Source organism: Vipera berus (assembly GCF_964194415.1).
Source record: "Vipera berus genome assembly, chromosome: 5".
NCBI classification, from domain to species: domain Eukaryota; kingdom Metazoa; phylum Chordata; class Lepidosauria; order Squamata; family Viperidae; genus Vipera; species Vipera berus.
The window spans coordinates 5684836-5701442 of NC_138207.1; the positions used below are offsets into that span (position 1 = coordinate 5684836).

Below are 16607 nucleotides of genomic sequence, written 5' to 3' on the forward strand. Positions count from 1 at the left end.
AGTCAATACAATACAAAAGTTAAAAGCAATTAAAAATAATTAAATTTAATCCCTGAAAAATATAAATATAAAATATAAAAATATAAAATATAAAACCCCAATTAAAAACCCCAAGTAGCCCCATAGCAAGATGGGTGGCAAATAAATTTAACCAATAAACAAACAAACACACATAATTGTGATATAGGACCCAGATCATGGATAGGTTCTGCATTTGGCCCCTACTTTCTGTGACCATGTTCAAAAATATTGGTCTCTGTCTTTTTAGGCGTAGGAATTAAAGTGAGACTGCTTTTCTAATCTTGGGAGATAGAATCAATCTATCTATCTATCTATCTATCTATCTATCTATCTATCTATCTATCTATCTATCTATCTATCTATCATCTATCATTCTACCTAAACATTATATCTATCTATAAACATTCTATCTAAACATTCTATATCTCTCTATCTCTCTATCTATCTATCTATCTATCTATCTATCTATCTATCTATCTATCTATCTATCTATCTATCTATGGGATGCGGTGGCTCAGTGGGTTAGGACGCTGAGCTTGTCGATCAGATGGTTGGCAGTTTGGCGGGTCGAATCCTGAGTGCCACGTAACAGAGTGAGCGCCTGTTACTCATCCCAGCTTCTGCCAACCTAGCAGTTTGAAAGCACGTAAAAATGCAAGTAGAAAAATAGGGACCACTACGGTGGGAAGGTAACAGCGTTCCGTGCTCCTTTGGCGTCTAGTCATGCCGGCCACATGACCACGGAGACATCCTCGGACAAGCGCTGTCTCTTCGGCTTTGAAACGGAGATGAGCACCGGCCCCTAGAGTTGGAAACGACTAGCACGCATGTGCGGGGGAACCTTTACCTTTATCTATCTATCTATCTATCTATCTATCTATCTATCTATCTATCTATTATCTATCTGTCTATCTATCTATCTATCTATCTATCTATCTATCTATCTATCTATCTATCTATCTATCTAAACATTCTATCTATATCTATCTCTAAACATTCTATCTAAACATTCTATATCTATCTATCTATCTATCTATCTATCTATCTATCTATCTATCTATCTATCTATCTATCCATTCTATCTATCTAAACATTCTGTTTTTTTATATTTTTTATTGATTTTCTGATATTACATTTACATATTTGAAAAGCAACGTGGTGGCTGGCTAGTAGTAACTCAATTACATACAGATATCATTAGTACAGATTTCAAATTGCTACCATAAACATTTCCTCTCTTTTCCCCTTCATATAGGCTGAGGAATTTAGTAAATATCTGGTGGACAAAATTGCTCAGATTCGGGCTGGTCTGGACTCTGACTGGGCAGTATCTGACGAGAGGAAAACGATGAATTTGGCCGAGAACATTTGGGAAGAGTTTGATCCTGTGACTCCGGATGAAGTGGACAAGATCATGGGGAAACTAAGTGCCACCACATGTTTGTTGGACCCGTGTCCCTCCTGGCTGGTCTATGCATCTCGGGAGGTTACACGAGGCTGGCTCCTTGCAGTTATCAATGCCTCACTGAGTGAAGGGTGCTTCCCTGCCACCTTGAAAGAGGCGGTGGTAAGACCCCTCCTTAAGAAACCTGCATTGGATCCAGCTATTTTAAACAACTTCCGTCCTGTCTCCAACCTTCGCTTTCTTGCAAAGGTCGTTGAGAGCGTGGTGGCACGGCAGATCCCTTTGGTCCTGGAGGAAGCTGAGTATCTGGATCCGTACCAATTGGGTTTCAGACCCGGGTATAGCACGGAGACGGCATTGGTCGCGCTGGTGAATGATCTCTGGCGGGCCCGAGATAGAGGTTACTCCTCTGTCCTGGTCCTATTAGATCTCTCAGCGGCTTTTGATACCATCGACCACGGTATCTTACTGCGTCGTCTTGAGGGGTTGGGAGTGGGAGGCACCATTCTGCGGTGGTTTTCCTCCTACCTCTCGGGCCGTTCGCAGACGGTGTTAGCAGGGGGACAGAGGTCAAGCCCTAGGCCCCTTAGTTGTGGAGTGCCTCAGGGATCGGGGCTCTCGCCCCTCCTGTTCAACATCTATATGAAGCCGCTGGGAGAGATCATCCGTGGCTTCGGGGTGAAGTATCATCAATATGCTGATGATACCCAGCTTTTTATCTCCACCCCGAACCAACCCAGTGATGCCCTCGATGTGATATCCCGTTGCCTGGAAGCAGTACAGATTTGGATGGGAAAGAACAGGCTTCGGCTCAACCCGGCCAAGACTGAGTGGCTTTACATACCGTCATCTCGTTTAGTCCAAGAGGTTCCATCTTTGATTATAGGAGGAGAGATGTTACCTCCCGTTGATAAAGCACGCAATCTGGGCGTCCTCCTAGATTCACGACTCAGTTTTGAAGATCATATTGGAGTCGTAGCTAGGGGGGCATTTGCCCAGATTCGCCTAATATACCAATTGCGCCCCTTTCTGGACCGAGATGCCCTACGTACAGTCACCCACGCACTCGTTACCTCCCGTATAGACTACTGCAATGCTCTCTACATGGGGCTGCCCTTGAAAACCACCTGGAGGCTTCAGCTGGTGCAGAATGCGGCTGCACGGGTAGTGATGGGAGCTCCCCGATACTCCCATATAACACCTCTGCTCCATGAGCTGCATTGGTTACCGGTTGCCCTCCGGGTGAGATTTAAGGTGCTGGTACTTACCCTTAAAGCCCTACATGGCTTAGGCCCGGGATACTTGCAGGACCATCTGCTACCGGGAACGAATTCCCATCGCCCAGTACGCTCACACAGAGAAGGCCTCCTCAGGGTACCGTCGGCTAGACAATGTCGGCTGGCGAACCCCAGGGGAAGGGCCTTCTCTGTGGGAGCGCCAGTCCTATGGAATCAGCTCCCCCCTGAGCTTAGGATGGCCCAAGATCTCCAGTCCTTTCGCCGCGGCCTCAAAACACTCCTTTTCCACCTGGCTGACCTGGACTGACAGGCATTTTAATTATGTTTACAATTTTTAATTTATTTTTAATTTTTAATTTTAATTTATTGCACAGATGACTTTAATTTAATTTTATCTTAATTTCTGTTATATGTTATTGTTGTTAGCCGCCCTGAGTCCTTCGGGAGATAGGGCGGGATATAAGTCCCATTAATAAATAAATAAATAAATAAATAAATAAATATATACTGTCTATTTGTAGATTTAAAAACAAGTTTTATCCTATCCATCACATAGAAAATAACTTTCTTACATATATACATAGTTTTTAGTTTACACATATTCTAATTATTTTAACATACAATCTTGTAGACAATCAATGACCTAATAGATTTTTCAATTTTAATTTCCACTAACATTTAGATTTAATGTTTAATATTTATCATTCCCAAGATTTTTAATATACTCCCAATTCATCTATCACTATCCCTCACAAAATCTAATAAAAATACACATCCCGTTTACTTAACTTCTCACCCTCTATGTAAACAAATTAAGGATACAATATGATATCCTTCCTTTTTGCTAATTTTCAATTGTTTTTTTAAGTAGTAATCATAATTTCTTTTTATTTCAATATTTAACACTGCCTCTCTTCCTCTTTGTATCTGCTATCGTTAAACAGATAGTTTTTGTTTTTAACATTCTATATAGACCTATTTATTACTTTCAACAATAGGTGTTTGGCTTGTCTACATTATTCACCTTTACATGACCTTTATGCACAAATCAATATTCAAATTAGCTATTAATATTTATACTGCTAAATTTTAATAACCAAATTTTTTTCTTTATCTCAGTTCATAACAATGTCTTGTGTTCAACATACACATCTTATCTATTTAAGTACATTCTGTTTCAGATTTCAATAAGATGGTCAAAACTCCATTCTTCTTGAGTCTTATTCTGGCTTTTTTCCTTTGCCAAATCATCTTCCATGTCCTTGTTTTTGGGTCATCCAACCAATCTGCTTGTAATATCATGTATATTATTTGATACTGGCAAAACCATCCGATTGCCATTATTTTGAGAGGACTTGTAGGTCTATTGGGTCGTCTCTTTATTCTTCCATATCAACGTAGTTGTTCTGAATTGTTTATCTTCTCATCCAACTGTTCTTTTTCTAGATCCTCTAGTTCCTTCTGAGTTGTATAAGAAACCTTTTCCTTTTTCCAAGTTGTCAATGTCTTTTCTGGATTTTCAAATATCAGTATTTGTTAAATAGTAGATTCTTCTATCATCGTACTTGGATGTTTCATTTTTTTCTATTGTATTTTGTTATAGATGATTCTTTAGTTGTAGTCAAAGTTTGGGCTTTCATATCTGGGCTGTCTTCTTGTTCCTTCACATAGCCTCTTAGTATTTCATTGGTTGTGGTAAGAATTTGGATTAGCGTTTTTAACATAGCGAGAGTTTGTTGATCTTCGTCCATAAGTAAATTTTGTTCCTGGTCTTCTTCCATATTGGTATTTTATTTTATTTTTATTTATTTTTTTATTTTAATTCCATTTATATCCCGCCCTTCTCCGAAGACTCAGGGCGGCTTACAAGCTTAGCAGTAGCCTTCATTCTATGTATATGCCTGCTTATTAGGGCTTTCACACACCCCCAAGCGGCATTATTACAAAGTCAGCTTAATTGCCCCCAACAATCTGGGTCCTCATTTTACCTACCTCGGAAGGACGGAAGGCTGAGTCAACCTTGAGCCTGGTGGGACTCGAACCTGCACTAATTGCAGGCAGCTGGTGTTACTTAAGGAGGCATTAGCCCACTGCTCCACCAAGGCTCTTTTAAGCTAAAGGCTTTGCACTTGGAAAATCCAAAAGAGAGATTTTTTTTTTCTTTCTAGGTAGGGAACACAAAGCCTTTCACAGCTGTTGTTTCAATGTTCTCAAGGTTATGTATCTTATCTATTTCCCTGGGCAGTCAGCCAGGCCCCTTTTTAAAGTTTCCCTTTGAGTCCCAAAGTTGTCTTAATCTTTTCAGTTTTTCTTTTTTCTTTTCATAAGAAAGAATCCAGATTTCCAACAGAAGTAGACAATGAAAAATAGGAAATAACAGATCTTTCAATCCATATGCTTTAAGAAATAAAGTTCCAATTGGGATTCAGTTACTTTTCCAACGTTTAAAACGCCCCTGGGTATTTAGTCGCTGCCCTTTCTGGAGGGAGGGCTGGCTGAAATCCCCCTTCCCTCACCGCAGGGTGGTGGTGGGGAAATGCTTAGCAGCTTAAGGAGGTACAGAAAGTAATTAGGGTGTAAAAGAGTTAGATCTCACCCAGTCTCTTCCGTGCTGCTTTTAAGAGTTGCCTGGTGGAAAATGTGACTTTGGCTGTTCATAGCCTAGGGAAGAGCCATAATGGCCGGTCCTTTCATCCGCCGGTTTGGAGGGATCGCCAGGTCTAATGGGAGAGTTGCGGCTTTCCCGTGATCCAGCGAACACCCCTCCTTGCTGGTTGCCTCTTCGGGGCGACTTTCGGCCCTTTTTAGGGCCCCCCCAGCGATGCAAAACTGGACGGGGGAGAGAGAAAGCAAGTCTCGCAGCCGTCCATAGCAGCTGCGTGATAAACTGGAAGCCGTATCTAAGCATTCTATCTGTCTGTCTATCCATCTATCTATATCTGTCTATTTGTGACTTTCTGTCTGTCTGTCTGTCTGTCTGTCTCTCTCTCTCTCTCTCTCTCTCTCTCTCTATCTATCTATCTATCTATCTATCTATCTATCTATCTAGAGGGTCCAATCAAGAGGGTCCAATCAAGGACTTAGCTACTGTGCCCCTCCACCCACTTCTCCTTAACTTGCAGTTTTGTAGCTTTTCCCAGCAGCCTCTGGCAGTTTAAAAGCAAAGAGGGTCCAATCAAGGACTTAGCTACTGTGCCCCTCCACCCACTTCTCCTTAACTTGCAGTTTTGTAGCTTTTCCCAGCAGCCTCTAGCAGTTTAAAAGCAAAGAGGGTCCAATCAAGGACTTAGCTACTGTGCCCCTCCACCCACTTCTCCTTAACTTGCAGTTTTGTAGCTTTTCCCAGCAGCCTCTAGCAGTTTAAAAGCAAAGAGGATCCAATCAAGGACTTAGCTACTGTGCCCCTCCACCCACTTCTCCTTAACTTGCAGTTTTGTAGCCGCCACCCCCAGCTTACAGTGACACAAACCCTCCATCTTATTATACCATGGGAGCTAATTGCACAACGCACCGGCCTCGCAAGTCAATCATGCATAAAGTTTATAAAATTATATCCCGTTCAAAAGCCTAACAGCCCATGGATAAAAGCTGTTCTTCAGCCTGTTGGTACGGCTGGCTATACTCCTGTATCTCCTACCCGATGGTAGGAGAGTAAAGAGATACCGACCAGGGTGTGAGTCGTCCCTGAGAATTTTCCTCACTCTTCCAAGGAAGCAAGCCCTGGCGATGTCATCCAGTGGTGTCAGGGAACAGCCCACAATGTCTTGTGCTGTGCACACCACTCTCTGTAATATCTTCCTATCCGCGGCTGTCAGGCCAGCATACCAAACCACAATACCGTACGAGAGGACGCTCTCTATAGTAGACTGGTAAAAGAGGGTCATTAGCCGTTGTTCTACCCTGTTCTTCCGCAAGACCCTGAGGAAGTGGAGTCTCTGTTGGGCCTTTCTGGCCATCTGGGTTGTATTAACTTTCCAGGTCAGATCTTCGCAGAGGTAGACTCCCAGAAATTTAAAGGAGGAAACTCTCTCCACACAGCCCCCCCCCCCAATGTAAAGTGGGGCAGGTTCCTCCTTTTTCATCTGGAAGTCTAGCACCATCTCTTTTGTCTTGCCGATGTTCAGGTGCAAGTTGTTGTTGCAACACCATATGGATAGTTTTTGTACCTCCCCCCCGTATGCTGTCTCATCCCCACCTGTAATAAGACCCACTACGGTAGCAGGGCTTTTTTTCTCATAGAACGCTCAGAACAGAGTTCCGGCACCTTTTTTGGATGGAACCTTGTAGGGTAGGCAAGGCGGGTTGTATGACGTGTGAGTTCCAGCACCTTTTTCTTTTACAAAAAAAGCACTGTACGGTAGTATCATCTGCGAACTTAATTATCGCAGTAGATGGGTCTGATGATACACAGTCATATGTGTACAATGAGGAAGTCAGATTCGCTTCACAAGTGCGTGAATCTCTTTTAACAACTGCAGTGATTCGCTTAACAGTGGTGGCAAAAAGGGTTGTAAAAAATCGGACAGGATTCACTTAGAGAGTTGTCTTGGGAGTCTCCCGGTACTCCCATGTTACACCTTTGCTCCGCGAGCTGCATTGGTTACCAGTTGTCTTCCGGGTGAGATTCAAGGTTTTGGTAATGGCTTTTAAGGCCCTACATGGCATGGGTCCGGAGTACCTCGGGGACCACCTGCTGCCGGCGTCAACTTCCCTCCTCCCTGTGCGTTCCCACAGAGAGGGCCTCCTCAGGGTGCCTCCGGTCAGAGAATGTCGGCTGGTGGCCCCCAGGGGGAGGGCCTTCTCTGTGGGCGCTCCGGCTTTATGGAATCAGCTGCCGGTCGAGCTCCGGATGGCACCTGACCTTCGCTCCTGCCGACGCGGTCTGAAGACCCATCTATTTGAACAAGCCAGCCTGGCCTGATGGGGGATATGTTGGGGTTTTAATGGGGATTTTTATATTGTTATTGATTGTTTTAGCTGGGCTACTATTTAATTCAAGGTGCTAGTAATGGTGTTTAAAGCCCTACATGGCAGGGGTCCGGAGTACCTTAGGGAACACCTGCTGCCGGCGTCTACTTCCCTCCGCCCTGTGCGTTCCCACAGAGAGGGCCTCCTCAGGGTGCCACCGGTCAGAGAATGCCGACTGGTGGCCCCCAGGGGGAGATCCTTCTCTGTGGGCGCCCCGGAGCTATGGAACCAGTTACCGGTTGAGCTCCGGATGGCGCCCGATCTTCGCTCCTTTCGCCGCGATCTGAAAACATACTTGTTCGAGCAAGCCGGCCTGGCCTGAGGGGGGATTGGTGGGTTTTTTTACTATTTTTATTGGGGTTTTTTTACCATGTATTAACTGTATTTTTAATCGGGCATGTATTTAATTATCTTTTATTTTTTGTAAATTTCTGTGTTTTATTCTTGCCCTGTACACCGCCCTGAGTCCTTCGGGAGAAGGGCGGTATAGAAATATTAATAAATTAAATTAAATTAAATTAATTCTTTTTAATTTTTGTATCCTGTATTTTTTATATGTGCCCTGTTCACCGCCCTGAGTCCTTCGGGAGAAGGGCGGTATACAAATATAATAAATAATAATAAAATAATAATAATAATAGTAATCTCCTTGCTTGGCAATGAAAATCCACTCGGTCCCAATTGTGATCTAAGCCAGAGGTCCCCCAACCTTTTGGGTACCAGGGACCGGTTATGTGGGGAGAAGTTTTTTCCGTGGACCGGAGGGTGCGTGGTTTTGTGTGCTGACTGCATCCCGTGGATGGGGCTTTGCTGGTTTGTGCGGACTGGTTGCTGGCATCCCATTGGCCCGTACCGGTCCACGGACCAGGGGTTGGGGACCCCTGATCTAAGTCAAGGACCACCCATACAGAATAGTCATGGAGAGGGATATGAATGTGATTTCCTGGTCCCTATTAAGGTTTTGAAGTTTAGCTGGAATTTTTATATGCAAGGTTTGAGTTGGGCAGCCACGTTAAAATCTTTAAATAAATGAGAAAATTCCATTTGACAGTAAAGGTTTCTATTTCTGCCTTGTTTTTGCGGATGGCAGACCTGACCATTTTATTTTACAATGGAGCCAAGGATGGCATCTGAGATGATCTTGTTTTGTAAAGGGGGTTGTACCGAAAGACTCTTAAGCTTTCATCCAGGGACCCAAACGTGATGCCCTTCTTTGTCCCTTGTTAACTGCTTCCTGGTAAATGAGCTTCTGATTCTTCCTCCGCTCTTTGTCTTGTAGGTTCAGCAGCTCTACGGAACAAAGCAGCGCCTCGCGCCTCATGAGAAGGCATAAACGCCGTCGGCGGAAACAGAAAGTAGCCCGAATTGAGAGGGTGAGAAGCTTGACTTGGGGGGGGGGGTTTGGAGACGGGACAGTGTCACAGAAAGTTAGAAGCGTTAGTGAAGCGTTAGTGCCACTTTATAAGGCCTTGGTAACACCACACTTGGGATGTCACATCCAGTTTTGATTGCCGCAATATAAAAAAGATGTTGAGTCTTTAGAACAGGGCTCTTCAAACTTGGCTCTTTTATGACTTGTGGACTTCAACTCCCAGAATTCCTCAGCCAGGCACGCTGGCTGAGGAATTCTGGGAGTTGAAGTCCACAAGTCATAAAAGGGCTGAGTTTGAAGACCCCCTGCTCTACTAGAAAGAGTGCAGAAAGGAGCGACAAAGAAGATCAAGGGCCTGGAGGCTAAAACATACGAAGAATGTTGGTTAAAAAGGTAAAGGTAAAGGTTCCCCCGCACATGCGTGCTAGTCGTTTCCGACTCTAGGGGCCGGTGCTCATCTCCGTTTCAAAGACGAAGAGCCAGCGCTTGTCCGAGGACGTCTCCGTGGTCATGTGGCCGGCATGACTAGACGCCAAAGGCGCACGGAACGCTGTTACCTTCCCACCAGAGTGGTCCCTATTTTTCTACTTGCATTTTTACGTGCTTTCGAACTGCTAGGTTGGCAGAAGCTGGGACGAGTAACAGGCGCTCACTCTGTTACGCGGCACTCGGGATTCGACCCGCCAAACTGCCGACCTTCTGATCGACAAGCTCAGCGTCCTAACCCACTGAGCCACCGCGTCCCTTGGTTATGTCTAGTTTAATGAAGAGAAGGACCAGAGGGGGACATGATAGCCGTGTTCCAATATCTCAGGGGTCACCACAAAGAAGAGGGAGTCACCCTATTCTCCAAAGCACCTGAAGACAGGAGAAGCAATGGATGGAAACTAGTCAAGGAGAGAAGCAATCTAGAAAGGAGAAATTTTCCCAATGGTTAGAACAATTAACCAGTGGAACAGCTGGCCTCCAGAGGTTTTGGATGCTCCAGCACTGGAGGTTTTTAAGAAAAGTTTGGGCAGCCATTTGTCTGGAATAGTATAGTGTTTCCTGCTTGAGCAGGGGGATGGATTAGAAGGTCCCTTCCGACTCTGTTGTTATTCAAACAACTTTGCAAGTGTTAGGACCAGTCCTACCTTCTATAAATTTGTAGGGAGAGCCTTGAAAGGCATTTTATCCCCTCCCTGCCCCCCCCATTCTTTTCCCTAGTGGTTGGACCTCGAATCCGTCTGGTCAGTTGTGGCAGGTGAACCACACCTGTTCTTATCTCGTCTTCTCCTTTCCTTGCAGTCTTCGTCTTTCAGCAGCATCACAGATTCCACCATGTCGCTGAATATCATCACCGTGACGCTCAACATGGGTGAGTCCAGTTATAGCTGCTTGGAGACGGGGGGGGGGGAAGGAAGACGATCCGTTTAATGTCGTGAAGTGACAATTTAGTATGGAGAAGGCCTTTGGAGAGGGTTTTTTTTCCCCTTTTTGATCCAATATAGGTAGTCCTCAACTTACAGATCACAATCGAGCCCAACGGCTGTTCAGTGAATTTTGCCCCATTTTACAAACCTTTCTTGCCACCGCTGCTGTGTGACTCGCTGAAGTTGTCGACGTGGCTTCCCCATTGCTTGTCAGAAGGTCGCCAAAGGGGATCACCTGACCCCAGGACATTGCAGCTGTCATAAATATGAGTCGGTTGCCCTGTGTCTGACTTTTGATCACGTGACCGTGGGGATGGCGCAGTGGTCATAAGTGTGAAAAACAGCCATAAGTCACTTTTTTCCCCAGTGCTGTTACAACTGTGAGCGGTCACTAAATGAACCGCAGTAAGTCTGTTCTACCTGTAAAGGTAAAGGTTCCCCCGCACACGCGTGTTAGTCGTTTCCGACTCTAGGGGCCGGTGCTCATCTCCGAAAGCCGAAGAGCCAGCGCTTGTCACATATAGAGAGACAGAGTGAGTGGGCAGAATCATTTAACTTTAAATCTTGTAACCTGTATTCTTATGTTTATTGCCCTGTACACCGCCCTGAGTCCTTCAGGAGAAGGGCGGTATATAAATCAAATAAATAAATAAATAAATATGGGTAGATATGTGTGTGTGTATATGTATGCATATGTATATATATATATACATACATATACACATACATAACACATATGTATGTATGTATATATATATCTATGTATATATACATAGATATATATGTGTATGTATATGTATATGTATACATATACGTGTATGTATATGTATATGTATACGTATACGTATATGTATATAGCATCTGTATATTTGCATCATGTATGTGTATGGGTAGAGAAGATAGTTTCTTTTGAGAGCACACAACAGAATTTCATTTTTAATGTGGGCCAGTATGCTCACAGTGAAAACATGATAATAAAGGTTTTATCTTACCTTACCTTATCACAAATGATGGAATAGACCAAATAATGCCTTTGGGCTTGGGGATGTTCTAGACCAGGGGTGTCAAACTGCTGGCCCACGGGCTGGATGCGTCATGCGAAAGCCACACCCACCCCATTGCCAGCAATGGCAAAACTGTCCCAATACGTTGTGTGATGTCACGAGTTTGACATGTCTGTTCTAACTGCACATCCCCTTTTCTGCAGAGAAATACAATTTCCTGGGCATCTCCATTGTTGGGCAAAGCAACGAACGTGGTGATGGAGGGATCTACATTGGTTCCATTATGAAGGGAGGTGCCGTTGCAGCTGATGGAAGAATTGAACCTGGAGATATGTTGCTGCAGGTACCTCTTTTATGGAACACCTGAGCTCCCCTTTCAGGTGATAAATAGAAAACTTAAGTTAAAAAAAGCAGAACAGGTGCATTGTGCCTAGAGTAAGGCAAGAGCAGTATTTGTCAACGCTGGCAACTTTTAAGATGTGTGAACTTCAATTCCCAGAATTCCCTACCCCAGAATTCCCCAGCATTCTTTGATTTATCTTTGCAGGTGAACGACACCAACTTTGAGAACATGAGCAACGATGATGCCGTACGAGTGCTGAGGGAAATTGTGCACAAACCTGGGTAGGTCATCTCTCCAGCCTCCTTGGTCCCAGTTTCCTTTTGGCGCAGGCTTGAATGGTGTGGTTGTCTGGGCAGAGAGGCAAAGGTTCGGTTGTTTAGCTGTGCCCTCTGGGTCAGGTGGTCGTAGAATTCTGCTCTCATACAATATGGGCAAATCACTCGTTCTTAGCCTCAGCATCTCTTGTATTCTACAGGGATGATAAAACTGGCCTTCCTTATACCGTGTTTCCCCGAAGGTAAGGCCTACACCAAAAATAAGCCCTAGCTTGATTTTTTGGGGGTGGGTCTAATATAAGTCCTACCCCAAAATAAGCCCTAGTTTTGGCAAGGCACACAACTAAAAATCAAGCTGGGGTGGGGGTGTGGAGCTGCCCAACCCACCCCGTACCCACTTGCAGCCAGGCCTCTCCTCGCCAGCCCACTATGGATTCAAAGGTTCTGCAAGACCTCAACAGCCAAGCACCAAGCTATGGATTGAATCTATGGATTGAATCCATAGCTCGGTACTCGGCTGCTTAGGCCTTCTGGAAAGGCCTGACTGCAAAATGCAGCCCCGAATGCAGCTGCAGAACCTGGGCCCCAGAAGAAGTGGACCAGCTGGGTGGGGCTGTTGGTGCCGGAGGTGAGGTAAGGCCTACCCCGAAAATAAGACCTGGTGCCTCTTTTGGAGGCCAAAAATAAAATAAAATAAGGCCAGATCATATTTCCGGGAAAACATGGTAGAATTGTTGGATAAGACACAGTATAACAAACACAATAAATGATCGGCACTTAGAAAACATTACCTTCAAAATGCCGGGTTCCTTCCCCAAAGCCTATCCCTGGTCTAGTTCAATAAAGAGGAGGATGAGGGGTGACATGATAGCAGCCTTCCAGAATCTCAAGGGCTGCCCCAAAGAAGAGGGAGTCAAGCTCATCTCCAAAGCCCCTGAAGGCAGAACAAGAAGCAACAGATGGAAACTGACCAAAGAGAGAAGCAACCTAGAACTGAGGAGAAATTTCCTGACAGTTAGAACAATTAATCCAGGGGTCTTCAAACGTGGCCCTTTTCTGACTTGTGGACTTCAACTCTCAGAATTCCTCAGCCAGGCATGCCTGGCTGAGGATTTCTGGGAGTTGAAGTCCACAAGTCAGAAAAGGGTCAAGTTTGAAGACCCCCTGAATTGAATCAGTGGAACGACCTGCCTGCAGAAGCTGTGAATGCTCCAACGCTGCAAGTTTTTAAGAAGAGACTGGATAGCCATTTGTCTGAAATGGTATAGGGTTTCCTGCCTGAGTAGGGGGTTGGACTAGGTGACCTCCAAGGTCTCTTCCAACTTTATTATTATTGTTGTTGTTGTTATGCAAGCGATTGCAGTCCAGCAAATAACAAAAATAAGTGCAGCAAATCTCTTCAGTGAACGCTGCTGGTTGTGGGGTTTGATGGCCCTGCAGATGCTGTTAATGCTGAATTACGGGCTGTCTTTTCCATCATGTACCCAAAGGATGTAGGAATTTCTCCAATGCTTCCTGGGACTGGAGTGGGGCGAAGCTGTCATGGTTTTTTTTTTTTTTTGCCCTGAGGGATATGCCAGTGATGGGGTCGCCCACGTTGTGAAGCAACTTGCAGGATGCCAACCTTTGTGTTTTTGCTGCAGGCCCATCACGTTGACGGTCGCCAAGTGCTGGGATCCGACTCCCAGAGGCTGCTTCTCGTTACCCAGGAGTAAGTGAGCCTCTGCCTGTAGTTTCTTCGGGTCAGGCGTGTACGTGACAAGTCGATTTTACAGAGCACGGAGCTGAAAGTTTTTTTTAAAAAAAAACAAAAAAAAAACCAATCCTAAAAACAAAATTATCGGAAGACCAGAAGGATCAGTTTAGGAAAGCAGATCATTGTGGAGAAAATAAATCTCGGCAGTCAATTACGAGTCGATGTCAACTTGACGACATGAAATCAGTTAACGTGACTGGTGGGGATGATGATAACTACAATAATAACGTTTTTTTAATTAAGTCTACATGCCCCATCTCCCCGTACAAATAGTTAAGAAGATTTTAAAAAACAACGAAATGACAACCCTTCCCAGAAGTGAATAACAGTGACAAAACCAGATGAGACAAAAGAAAGACGTGATGGATCTCCAGTCATGTTGACTAGAAACACATCTAAAGGCCTGACGGTTTCCAACCCCCGTACGGAGGAACAGTCATGCAGGAAGTCCTCGAGTTACGACCACAGTTGAGGCCAAAATTTCTGTTGCTAAGTGAGACAGCTGTTAAGTGACTTTTGCCCCGTTTTATGACCTGTCTCGGCAGAGATGTTGAGTCAGGGGTAGACAACCTGGGCTCTTTTATGACTTGTGGACTTCAACTCCCAGAATTGCTGAGCCAGCATGGCTCAGCTTGGAAATGTCTCCCCTTTCCCTCAGCATGGCTGGCTCAGGAATTCTGGGAGTTGAAGTCCACGAGTCATAAAAGAGCCAAGGTTGCCTACCCCTGTAGTTAAGTGAACCATTGCGGTTATTAAGTTAATAACACGGCTGTTAAGGGGCATCCGGCTTCCCTGTTGACTGCTCGGCAGAAGGTCGCAAAAGGGGGATCACGTGACCCTGGGATGCTGTGACCGTCATAAATATGAACCAATTGCCAACCGTCTGAATTTGGATCATGTGACCATGGGGGAGGGGGGGAATACTGCGACGGTCGTAAGTATGAAATACGGTCATAAATCACTTTTTTCGGTGCGGTTGTAGCTTCAGATGGCCACTAAGTGAAATCTTGTAAGTCAAGGGCTACCTGCTATTATGAACATGTACAGGTGGTCCTCCACTTAGAATGGTTCATTTAGCGACCGTGCAGAGTTACAACGGAGCTGAGAAAAAGGGACTTATGACCCTTTTTCACACGTAATGACAGTTGCAGCATCTCCATGGTCACGTGATCAAAATTCGGATGCTTGGCAACTGACTCATGTTTATGACGGTCGCCGTGTCCCGGGGTCACCTGTTCCCATTTTGCGACCTTCTGATGCGCAGAATCAATTTGGGGGGGGGGAACCCAGATTCACTTAACAACCGCGCTATCAACTTAACAACTGTAGTGATTCACTTACCAACTGTGGCAAGAAAGATCGTAAAATGGGGGCAAAAGTCACTCAACCAACGTCTCCCTGAGCAGCAAATATTTTTGGCTCAATTGTGTTCGTAGGTCAGAGACCCCCTGGACTTAACCCCGCTTCGTTAGGGAGTAAAAGAGCCGCTTGCCGAGTGAGGCTGAAAAGACGAAAGCAGAGATAAAATTGGTAGGGTAAACCTCCATCCCTTGGAGCGATACAGTCATTGAGATTTCATCATTTATAGACTTGGTCAGCGCTTCAGGCTTGGAAGAAAAAGATTAGCAGCTCCTTGAAAAGATGCTTGTTTTCTCCACGTAGAGAGACTTTTGAGAAGTAATTGAGACATTGCCAGGAAAGCTCCAGAGGTTCTTTTCCAAAAGGCAACGGGACTTCCTTGTTTTTTTTTTTCTTGAAAAGGCTTCCCTTCTCATCCAACATGAAGCTTCTTGGATGAGAAGCGAAACGTTTTCAAGAGGGGGAAAAAAAAATCCCAGTTGCCTTTCGGAAAAGCACCCCCGGGACAACCATGAGCTGGACGATGGAGAATCCTCATAGACGCTCCCAGGAACGGCTTCCCCCTCCTTTTAGCTAAATGCATCAACAGGCTTGAAATGTGTGAGGAAAGCCCCAGGGATTCTCCCACTTTCTTCTCCCTCTGCTGCCCTTCCTTCCTCTTTCTCCTGCCATCTTCTGGGACTTCCTACTGTTTTCCTGCTCCATCCCAGCTCAGACCAGTCCTTTCCCTGCATGGACGTCCCCTCCCCTGTCTCCTCTCCCCTGCCTGCTAATCCATGGGCGCCAGGTGGATCTCTCTCGGTGTCCCTCTTGCTGATCACCCCTCTCTTTTCTCCCCCAGTTGCTCCCCAGCGAATCTGGGCTGGGCCAGACTCTCCGTGCTCCGATCCGGGTGAGTCCCGGCTGACACTGGGGAGGCCGGGGGGTGGGGGTGGGGAAAGGACAGGGCCGCCCGGAGGTTTTGGGTCCAGCGTAGGGGATGACGGTTGAGGAGATGGCCTTCTCACCAGGGGCATTTTTCTTTTCAGGCGAGCCTATCCGACCCATCGACCCGGCAGCTTGGGTGTCCCACACCGCGGCGATGACCGGCACCTTCCCCGCGTACGGTATGAGCCCATCCATGAGCACAATCACTTCCACCAGCTCCTCCATCACCAGCTCCATCCCAGAGACGGAACGTAAGTTCTTGTGTCCGCGCATGTCCCACTCCTGCTTGGCATCCAGTCACCCGCACGCCTCATCTGATAGGAACCATACCTGGACAGGGCCAAGTTCTCCTTGGTGGAAGAAGGATCTGACCCTCAATAACCAAGGATTGGTTTCCCGGTAGACTCTGAAATACTGAGCAGGGATGTGCCAAGTCCCTGTAGAAAGGATCGGCAGGGATCTCCACAGTGCCGCCTCCCAGAGGGAAGTCGAGGGAGAGGAATACAGGAAGTCAGCCAGGAGGAAGT

The 16607-nt window shown here is 45.6% G+C and overlaps 1 protein-coding gene across 2 annotated transcripts in view; it reads left to right on the plus strand.

The window, feature by feature from the left end:
* Nucleotides 1-16607, plus strand: part of DVL3 (dishevelled segment polarity protein 3) — an 85212-nt gene that overhangs the window by 45128 nt on the left and 23477 nt on the right. For both annotated transcript variants that reach the window (XM_081329444.1, XM_081329443.1), the window contains exons 6-12: nt 8912-9005; nt 10292-10361; nt 11624-11763; nt 11968-12044; nt 13682-13749; nt 15995-16045; nt 16182-16331. In XM_081329444.1, the coding sequence (XP_081185570.1) occupies nt 8912-9005; nt 10292-10361; nt 11624-11763; nt 11968-12044; nt 13682-13749; nt 15995-16045; nt 16182-16331 (650 nt within the window). The remainder of the gene's footprint in view (nt 1-8911; nt 9006-10291; nt 10362-11623; nt 11764-11967; nt 12045-13681; nt 13750-15994; nt 16046-16181; nt 16332-16607) is intronic.